Source organism: Carassius auratus, chromosome 40 (genome assembly GCF_003368295.1).
Source record: "Carassius auratus strain Wakin chromosome 40, ASM336829v1, whole genome shotgun sequence".
Taxonomy (NCBI): domain Eukaryota; kingdom Metazoa; phylum Chordata; class Actinopteri; order Cypriniformes; family Cyprinidae; genus Carassius; species Carassius auratus.
Window position 1 is genome coordinate 7,907,119 of NC_039282.1, and position 11,168 is coordinate 7,918,286.

General features: G+C 39.8%; 1 protein-coding gene across 1 annotated transcript; it reads left to right on the plus strand.

Annotated features, from left to right (window-relative positions):
* Positions 1–125: 125 nt before the first annotated feature.
* Positions 126–9,336, plus strand: LOC113058455 (SUMO-activating enzyme subunit 1-like). The gene is made up of 9 exons (XM_026226380.1): positions 126–399; positions 713–824; positions 1,109–1,282; positions 4,996–5,141; positions 5,227–5,326; positions 5,413–5,518; positions 6,911–7,055; positions 8,015–8,084; positions 8,972–9,336. The coding sequence occupies exons 1-9, from the start codon at positions 299–301 to the stop codon at positions 9,062–9,064; spliced, it is 1,047 nt and encodes a 348-aa protein (XP_026082165.1). The 5' UTR covers positions 126–298; the 3' UTR covers positions 9,065–9,336.
* Positions 9,337–11,168: the final 1,832 nt, after the last annotated feature.

Sequence of the window (11,168 nt, forward strand, 5' to 3'; positions counted from 1 at the left end):
ACAAGGGTGAGGTAAACATAGAACACACAATCATTAATTAATGCAAATATACATGGTACGAATACAAATAATAATAAATAAATAAATGTTTAGAGTTGCTGGAATATGTTTATTGTTGAGCTCTGAATCTGGCGCTTTCCCACCGCTCACACGTCATCATTGCGCGCCTCAACGAGTAACACTAAGCGGCGTTTATTTCCCATTGAATGGGCAAGTAGGGAAAAAACAGAGCGTAGAATAGTCAAACTAACCTCTCACCAGTCCTTTACATGATACCAATAAAAGACAATATTTTGAAATGATTGATACCATCGAAAAAGAAGACAATCTAATCAGCGAGGAGGAGGCTGCACAGTATGATCGTCAGATTCGTCTCTGGGGTCTCGATGCTCAAAAGAGGTTGGTTTAAAACTGTTTCGTGCATAAAGAACAACTGTAATCATATTATATTTTAAGGTGTTTGTAGGCTGTGTTTTTAAGAATAATGCATAAGCTTTTTCTAGCATTAATCATAAGAATTATTTTTAATGGATTATTTGCATTTTGTTTCATGCATGAAAATATGAATCTTTCAGATTCACAATTTTAGTCTGAAATAAAAATGGTGTATTAGGGCCACTCTACGACTAAATTTTTGGACTAGGTTTGCATAAATAATAAACAATATGATGAACAAAAAGCAAGGAAATGCATAAATGTTTTACATTTTCAGACTGAGGGGATCACGGGTGCTTCTTGTTGGTCTCCGGGGTCTTGGTGCAGAAGTAGCAAAGAACCTTATTTTGGCTGGGGTCAAAGGACTGACCCTCCTGGACCATGAGCAGGTATCATATAGAAACTTTTTTTCTTCTGTGGAACAGCAAAAGAGATAAAAGGCAGAATGACGGTAGATGCACTTTTATTGTATGGAAAAGAGGTGCAATAAAGTGAATGGTGACTGAGGCTATCAGTCCATAGATGTTTAACATATGCTTTGTGTTCCACTAAAGACATAACAGCTTTGGAATAACATTGTGTGGATTTTAGTGAATTATTCCTGTACATTTTCTACTCATAACAGCACCTTAACAGGTACATAACTTGGTCTTATTTGGCTTCCATCAATCAGGTCACAGAGGAGTCTAGACGTGCTCAGTTCCTGATCCCTGTGGATGCAGATGGTCAGAACCAGGCCCAGGCCTCTTTGGACAGAGCTCAGTTACTCAACCCAATGGTGGAAGTGAAGGCAGACACCGATGCCGTGGAGAGCAAACCGGATGACTTTTTCTTCCAGTTTGATGCGGTGAGTGCCGGAACCAGCAGCTTTACGGGATCATTTGTATATTGACATAACTAAATCATACACAAGACCAACAGGCAATCTTAAAGGGGGGTGAAATGCTATTTCATGCATACTGAGTTTTTTACACTGTTAAAGAGTTGGATTCCCATGCTAAACATGGACAAAGTTTCAAAAATTAAGTTGTACGTTTGAAGGAGTATTTCTGTTCCAAAAATACTCCTTCCGGTTTGTCACAAGTTTCGGAAAGTTTTTTTCGATTATGGCTCTATGTGACGTTAGATGGAGCGGAATTTCCTTATATGGGTCCTAAGGCACGTCTGCCGGAAGAGCGCGCGCTCCCGTATAGCAGAGCAGGGACGAGACATCCACTGACCAGAGCGAGAGCGTCGCGAAATGTCACAAAAGAAGTGTGTTTTTGGTTGCCAGGGCAAGACAACCCTGCACAGATTACCAAAAGAGAAACAGCATTAAGGGACCAGTGGATGGAGTTTATTTTTACAGAGCATCAACGGAGTTGTGCAAGTGTTTGTGTTTGTTCCCCTGCATTTCGAAGATGCTTTGACGCCGTTTGACGCCGGGTTTGCACATCGTTTATTTCTTAAGGACAATGCAGTCCCAATGAAAAAGGGTCACGATCGTGTGTTGGAAACACAGGCGGTGAGTAAAACTGCTTCTAATATCTCTGTGTTATTAACTTAGCTATCAGCGTGTGAGCACATCAAGTAAACAACATGCGATGTTGTCATGAAACTGCACTTTCCACATGTAACGTTACAGCTTAAAAAAAAAAAAAAAGACGACAAAGTGGAACTTAGTCATTTTCCAAAACCGCTAAGCAAATATATACAGTTTCAGTACATACCACATAGAGACATTGTTGCTGATGCTGCTCTTGTTAAATTTCAGCTTCTGGATCTGATTCTGGATCATAAATATACGCTGAATCTGACTGTTAGCCATGGTTTGTTTTGGATGGTTTTGTCCTCACGGTGCCACAGCTTCCAAACGCTCTCAACGCAAAAGCCTACTGGCGCTCGTGATTCTTTAGCTCCGCCCACACGTCACGCCTCCAGTCCGTCGTGTTTTTCCGGGAAAAATCGGTACAGACTATCTTTCTCTTATGAATATAATAAAACTAAAGACTTTTTGGAGTTGGGAAGGATGCAGTACTACTCTATAGGTACTCAAGATTAACAGGATATTGAGTGAAAACGAGCATTTCAACCCCCCTTTAAGTTTTGAATTACTGTATGATATTTTTACCAACTAAAAAAGGACACAAGAATATTTCATGTGATGGAGGTTAATCGGTATATTATTGATAAAGTATTTACCTTGTGCCTTTCGTGTCCACTAGATGTCTCTATACACAATTGATCATTTTCATTGAATGTGTTTGCACCTTCTTTTTTTGCCTTGTTTTTCCCCTCAACCTCAGTGTGAACCCATCTGTGAACAGCCAACGTCAGATCTAGACACAGACTTTTAGTTGAGACTTGGTTTGGACTTTTCCAAGCGTGTGCTCTTTTCCAAGCGTATGATGTTTTCCAGGCCATATTTTCTTTAAATCAGGACTCTGTTGTTGGCTGTGGAAGATGCAGTCAGCATACATAGCCTGTTCAAAGCGCAGACAGGCAGTCTTTCATCTTCTCTCTGGCTGGGAGCTGTCTGAAGCCTCCCTCTGGGAGTGCTAGTGAGAGTTCAGGAGGAGGGGGAAGCGATGGTGGGACACAGAAAGAGGAGGGGGGTTTAAACATCATCTATTCTCTTTTATCTGTTTCTCTTGATATTTCTTTGAGAAGTGAATGCCTTTGTCTTCTCTTGTCTGTGGTGTTATTTTCAGGCAATGTCTTAATATACAATGCAAGTTTAGTCGAGAGGAAGCCAAGTCTGGATGAATTGTACTTGCATGAAATAATCATTTGAGACAAGAAGTAGTACAAGGATGTTTTGTGCAACAAGTACAGGGCATTGCTTGAGCAGATGTTGAGGTAAATTATGTAGTTTTTGGTGAATCACAAATTAACAATTTCTATTTATGGAGGCCAATTTCTGCCACAAAAACAAATGTTTTGGTAAATCATATGACATGTCTGATAATTATGACATAAGTTGACATTATGAGATATAATTATGAAATAAAAAGTTGAAAATGACATGCCAAATCATAATTATGAAATACAAAGTTTAAAATTGTAATTAAAATTGTTATTATGGCAACAACAACAAAAAATGTTGAACTTTGTGTTGTTATTTTGACAATTCTCAGTTTTATGACCATCCCTTTTTACTTTTTATGACTTTGTATGCCATAATTATGATTTATCATTTAATAATTATGACTTGTTATTATTTAGACTTTTAATCTATGACTTTTAAATATAATTTACCAATCATGAGATTTTTTTTCTTAATTTGTGTAAATGCGCAGAGAAAAAGCAAAATATAGCATCACTTATGTTTTTCTGAACCTGTATGACTTTCCTCTGTGGAACACACAAGAAAAGAAAGAAAGAAATGTTGAATAATGTACTGAACATTCTTTTCCATAATCACACATAATGGTCACAGGAGCTTGCAAGCTCCATAAAACTTAAATTTCAGTCTCTTTCTCACACAGAGCCATCATACTGATTCAGAAGACATGGAATATAGTCATATTGACCACTTTTTGTGCTTTTTGTCATTAATTAGAAATTAGTGGCAAAGATATATCCTTCAAAAATGTTCTTTTTGTGTTCCCAGAGTTGAATATGTATATAGAGTGAGCTGTTTTGGCAGTCCTTTTTCACCAATAGAAAACAAACATGGAGCTCCTGGATAAGGTCAAGCAGAAAGTCTTCATGTAGGGAGCGAGTGGAGAGCTAGGTTTTCATAAGGAGCTGTTCACATTTTGAAGGACTGAAGATAGCAGAGGATTAAAGCCAAGCGCTTGAATTGAATTAAAGTTTTGCCAGCACAGACGTCATGTAATGCCAAGTGGCAGCTATTTAGCAGAGGCAAATGGTAGCTGCTGCATTTATATTCCTTTGTGGCATGACTTGTTTCTTTGCATCCTCTAGGGGTCACTGCTTGATAAAGATGTGTTCTTTTGAGACATCTAGCTGCCTGGAGGCACATAATGCTGACAGGAAGAATGTGTCAAAAGACAATGTCTCGCCACATGTTTCATAATGTTTCTCCACGCACCCTGGTCCCAGATGAACCAGTGAAGGTGATACTCCTCAGGGCAGTAATTCATTGCAACAGGATTTCTGAGAAGTGTTGTTGATAATTCAGTGTTGGATTGCATAACCTTAGAACATCCTTTGAAAAAGGCCTGCTTAGATAACCTGTTCTCTTCAGGTGTACTTTAAGTAACGAGGTTATAGGTGGTGTTCTGATGAGGAAAGTAAACAACCAAAATCAATGGTAAACAGATAAAGTCATGATTCATCCATCCTTAGAGATCCACCCAGTTAACGCATCATGGCACACGTCAGAGGTATCTCATATGGGTGTTAATACACCACCCCATTCTTATCTCAAACCCAGAATTGGAGGGTTGAGAGGTTTGGGACACTGGATGCAAATGCTCTGGTCAGTTGTCTGTCATTGCAAAACCTTTGTTCGGTTTCTGGTTGTACAAATAAGATGTGTTTTAAGGAACCCATCAATGTCACTGGTTTGGAAACAACCACATATTAATGCACATTGTTTAATGTTTTGTTCAGGTTTGTCTGACCAGGTGCTCCAAAGACCTCATGGTGCGAGTGGACCAGCTCTGTGCCTCCAGGAACATTAAGGTCTTCTGTGGAGACGTGTTTGGGTATCATGGATACATGTTCTCTGACCTTGGCCAGGAGCATCACTATGTAGAGTAAGTCTGGAAAAATGTGTATGAAAAGGAGGTTGTGTTTGATTTTCATGTGGAAAAAACTGATGATCCCATTCAAACTTACCAGGGAAAAGCCCAAAGTGGTGAAAGGGTCTAATGAGGCCAATGATGGTCCAGAGGCAAAGAAACCAAAGGTTGACCCCAGTGAGACTACAATGGCGAAAAAGGTGGGTGTGTTGGCAGCTTTGGTATCTGTTCACATCTACGGCCATTTAAAGTTAGGTTAATGTAACCTCCACCTCTCTTTATATAGACCATCAGTTTCTGTTCTCTCAAAGCAGCACTAGAGGTGGACTGGTCTAATGAGAAGGCCAAAAACAATCTAAAGCGCATTCCCGTAGACTACTTCCTTCTGCAAGGTACACCTTCAAAATATATTTAAATTGAATCAATGCAATAACTCATGACTTTAGGAATGATCTTCAGGTACATACTACATTCCAGAAGGTTCTTATGCTCACCGAGGCTGCATTTATATGATCAAAATTCCAGTAAAATTGTAAAATATTTTTCTATTTTAACATGACTTTTTCTGTTCTAATAAATGTTAAAATAGAACTTATTCCTGGGATGGACAAATAGAATTTTCAGCAGCCATTGCTCCAGACTTCAATGTCACATGATCCTTTAGAAATCATTTTAAAATGCGTATTTGCTGCTCAAGGAACATTTCTTATTGTAATCAATGTTTTTGTGGAAGCTGTGGTGCCTTTATTTCAGGATTCTTTGATTAATAAAGAAGTTCAAAAGGACAACATTTATTTGAAATTGAAATCTTTTGTAAATCATCCTTACTATCATTCCAATGTTTCATTTCTGAGTAAAAGTTTTCATGTGAAGCACAAACATCCATTCAGTTAACACAAATAATAATAAAAAAAGCAACAATATTATATATACTATACAAGGTGCAAACAGTTTTTGTTACAGGCAACTGAAGACATTGCAGATTCCTCCTACACTCTGTGGTCCACCGTTATCAGGGGGAGGGCCTGTTGATCTGTAATTATAATCAACATTTCTCTTTTCATACTAGTGCTCACCTGGTGTCCTCGCTGATACTGGCTCATTTTCCATCACAGGCTGTCCATGGCCAGTCATGTGCAGTGGATCTCAAAAACAAAACATGCCACCTCCGCACCTCTCTATCATTATAACAGACTCCGACTGCACCTCCGCCCCTCCCTAAACATCTAGTATTACATTTATGGAAAAAACAACACTTCCTATTTGTGCACTGAAGCAAGACTTTAAATGCATCGCTGTGCTCAAAAGTACCACGCATCAGTTCAAACAGCTTTTGAGGAAGAGCCGTTTCCTCGGTCTTAACTCACTGATTTATTTGAGGTTTTTTCACCCCAGTGGTGCGACTACTACATCAATGATTGTTTTTCCAAACCCCTCGGAGGTGGTTTTCACAATCTGGAGAAATTTCGATCAAGCTATGAAACATAAAATTTCATCTATGTGCTAGATAGTGTGAGATAAGATAAATGAGCGGGTGTGTGTTTCTTTGATGTAAGTGTGTGTGCTACGCTGCCAGGTGGAAATGCAGTGGGCTGGGGTTCATTGTGTTGTAGTTGGTGGGCAGTCAAAAAGGGGAAGTGATACTTTGGAAAATAGCCTAAAGGGGCTTGATGCCTTTTCACGTGCTAAACAAATCTTCAAACACATCTCTCCTCCACTTACGTCCTGTTTAAATGTGGAAACCCACTCTTTCCCCACTCAGTCTCTCTTACTTTTTCCAACAGTGCTTCTGAAGTTTCGTACAGATAAAGGTCGTGATCCTCAGCCAGACAGCTTTGCTGAAGACTCTCAGCTGCTCTTGCAAATCCGTGATGATGTTCTTGAGACCATGGGCTTGAGCTCCGAACTTCTTCCCAATACCTTTGTCAGGTACCTACAGACGCAGAAACATGGTGTTCACATTCATTCTCTCCATCGTGTTTCTTTCTTACCAGCTAGGGATGTGAGAATCTAGTGGGTGGGTTTCATGAACAGCTAGTTGAACATAATAATACGTCTGGTTTCAGGTTCACCAGACCCCGACTGGGTGTTTCTCAAGTAGACAGAGTGGAACAGAACGGAACTGAATGCAGGCTTTTTTAAAAGATGGGTTATTTTTAACTATTTGCGCCATCTTAAAAGCGGTCAAAAATAGCTGCAGATACTGCTGTAGAGTTAAAAAATAATAAAAAAGCGTATCGTCCAGACACACCCACTTGAATGTGATGGCTGTAGTGAATTTCTGAGATAGACTTCATGCACACTTTAGCTAAAAACTGAAGCATAGCATACTAAAAAAAACACCACTTCTACAATATGTAAAAACACATTCTTAATATCAGTATCCTCTTACTTTAGCTCAAAATATATTTGCTTGATACACATATGCTAGGGTAGACATACAGTGTGTGTGCAACATATATTTTGTCATCAGCTTAATAGGCGCATATGACACATGCACATTGTTTTTTCGTTTTTTTTTTGTTGCACAAATTAGTTATTCCAAAAGGTGGCAACACTTGCATAGCCAGTTTCACACTCGAAAAATAAATTGATTAGTTGGAACGAGAACAAACAAATGAAAATACTTAAATTAGGTAGTTATTGGAAATTAAAATATAAATTGTAATAATTGTAACAAATTTACAGTCAATATACACTTTAGATCTATTATGTTCACCATGTTTTCTCACTGATACGTCCACAACTTGGGTTCATGTGCATTAAAACGTATTAATACTGTGTTTCCAACATGATCTGAACACACCACAAACATAAAAACTGAAGTATATTTTGGGCTTTTCTTTCCAAATTAACTACAAGTCATGGCTTGTGTTTGGTCCTCACAGTTACTGTTTCTCTGAGATGGCTCCAGTGTGCGCTGTAGTCGGAGGAGTTCTTGGACAAGAGTTAGTCAAGGTGAGATCTTTGATTTCATCCATTTACATGTCTGAAGTCTTCATTGCAGGTTTGGTTTCTTTCACTTTTTTCGTCCTACTTCTACATGAAATGTTTGCTTTTCCTCCTCCATACCACCTTTCAATCTGGTTCTCCGCGCAACCATGAAAGCCTCCATTTTCACTAGCAGCGAGAGTGACTTTTCTGATGAGGCGCAGTGAGAAGCGTATGGCAGCTGCCCTCTCCATCAGAATCTGGGCTAAGTCCAAAAGTTTTATCTGTTGACGGTGTGTAAATGCCAGAAATGACGAGGTAATATTCCGGTCACTGATGAAATCCAGCGGAGAGCGCCTGAAATCTTCTCGTAGTGATCCCATAAACCGAACGAGATTAAATAAGCTAATGCGCAGTGATGTAATCAGTCGGTCTTGAATGGATAATGACACCTGGATTATGGACCGTAAGAGGATCTGCTGTAGTATAGTGGTAGGCCATGTAAAAACGCAAATTCGCTCCAGTTTCACACAACAGAATACGGTATTTTGTAAACGTCAGTATCTCTCTTGGAGGGTGATGTCATAGCGCGAACCGGGATGCGGTGGGGTCTTCATGAGGGTGGGGATCAGGGCTGAATGGGGTGATGGAGTGAACGCCGTTGTCTCGGTGGCTGGGCAGGCCTTGAACCCACATGGCGGTGGAGTAAAGCCAGGCTGTCTCGCCATCTCCCTGCATGATGAAACAGGCTGCAATTCGCATATGGCTCTCTGTTTCTCGCTGCCCCTCGCCCATCAGTCTCTGTCGCCACAACAGAAAACGAGTCTGATGCGTTCGATCAAAGCAGTTAATTAGAGAATTCAAGGTCTTTGGCGTCTGACGTGTCTGAAGATTTGTTTGCATGTGTTCGACAGGCTCTGTCTCAGAGAGATGCTCCACACAGGAATTTCTTCTTCTTCGACGGCCTGAAGGGCAGCGGGGTGGTCGACTACTTCGGATCCAAATAAGTGGCCCCTGGAGAACATGGAGAGATGTGTGGCGATGCATGTGTGCTCTCGAAACACCACGGAGTTCATCTTCTGCCAGTGGCCGCAGGCATCAAAATCTGTCTTTTGGACTGTACCTTTGCGTAGCAGCATGCCACACATCAACTGATGCCAAGAGCAACGAGAACATTTTGTCCACACACTCTTAAATATTCATGTGCACACGTTTTCCACCAAGGTTATGTGATTTCTACGTTTTGTATTGGAACAATAAAAGCCCAGTAGAAGATTAATTTGTTTTGGATTGTTTTAGCATCATCGATTTTAATAATGTCCTCTAATCTGTTGCCAAAGGTCTCTTTGCTGTCCTCGGTGATGCGAAATTGCAAAAAATGAGGCCAACAACTTTAAAGGGAATTTAAAATGAATGCAAATATGTCCGATGCTCCCTTGAGCCATTTATTTCAGTAAATTAAACCACACAAATCATCCCAGCCCCGCTCTGAAGTGAGGCCTGGTGGATTTTCAGATGCTTGTTATCATTCTGAGATTGTAGAGAAAGCCTGAGGCACATCTTGAGGTCTAGGGTTTTTGTCATGGTGTCGTTCGTAATGGGAAAGTACTTTTATTAGCTCAGCCCAGGTATGTCATTGACTGGACTGGTACTGCAGGGTTTATGGCCCCCCGAGGCAAGTAGGTTTTAATGTATTCATTTTTAGGTTTTCGTAGAAAGAAATGATCCTGCCTGTCCAGTTACCGACAAAAGGGAATGCGGTGTAACATTCAATACGATTGATAGTCCAAACACATACTAAACCTATGAGCTCATGTACTGTAAAAGAATCAAATAGTACCAGATGCATCACATTTGTTTGCATTTCAGCTGAAGTGTATTATGATGTTTGAATATGTTACGACTGTGCTCAATACATGCAAAACCAGGCTTTTGGCCTTAAATAGATAATAAAGAGAGTGCCTTAAATCGTAACACTGTATCAGTGAGTCAGATGAGAAGACCGGTCAGACTGGTTGAGCAGGTGCTCAAGTGGGAGTGGCAGCAAGTCTTGTAACTGTTTTTAATTTTTTTAGGTTCATTGACAGTGGAAACATGGGTTACTAGGCACCATAATAGGCCAAACTTTTTAAAGATTCTCATCATCAGCATGGAATTTTTTTTAACTGTACTGTGCTAATTATAACAAGACATATATGGTAAAGTTCACTAAAAGGTAAAACTCCCACAATAAACAGGACGTCTTTACCAACATGATTTCAAAGAAAAGATCCAAGGACGTTTCTGAAATGATGTCGCTACTTCTGTTGCGTCACAACTTGATGACATTAAACTGAAACCAATATCCTCAAACTGGATTTGATTGGTTGTTTAAAACAAAACTAAACTGTTTTTTCTTTCTTGTCATTGGGAGTACAAGTACTCATCTTCAGTGGTACTCAAGTACAAATTCACCAAGATAATGAAATACTGTAATGAAGTCCAATTACTTAAGTGCATTACATCGCTGCCAATGCCAACATAGTGAGAAAAGAAACAACAACCTCAGCTGTTAAGAAGCCCTGACTGATTAAGATCCACTGCTCATTCTCTAGCTGAGGAGAGACCAGGATTAATTACGGATGCTGCGTTAAGCTCCTCATTTTAATTAAGCAACCTTCCTCTTATCGTGAAGGAACCCTCAAGGCAAGAACAGATGTGTTGCTCCTAGCTCTAAAATGCATAAACATGTGACGGGGAGAAAGAACAGCCCTCAAAAGATCAACAGCTCTTTTAGGAACACTCTTGTGAAGTCTGAATGGTCCTGCATGGGAAATGTTCTAGGCACACGCAAAGCAGAGCATAACAATCTATCACATCTTGTTCTGATAAGACCTGTGGTGTTCTCAACATATGTACAGTCAAACAGTCCCAACACTATATCAGATGAAATACACATAAGAGAAGTTTGTTTGTTCAATGCAACCTTCTTCAGGCTGAAGATCCTTTAATCGATAAAGATTTGGAAGCAAGACGATGCATTTTAGGCCTGGCCTAAACCATATAGTATAATCATTTTTTTGCATATGCTAATATATGTGACCCTGGACTACAAAACCAGAATTAAGTCGC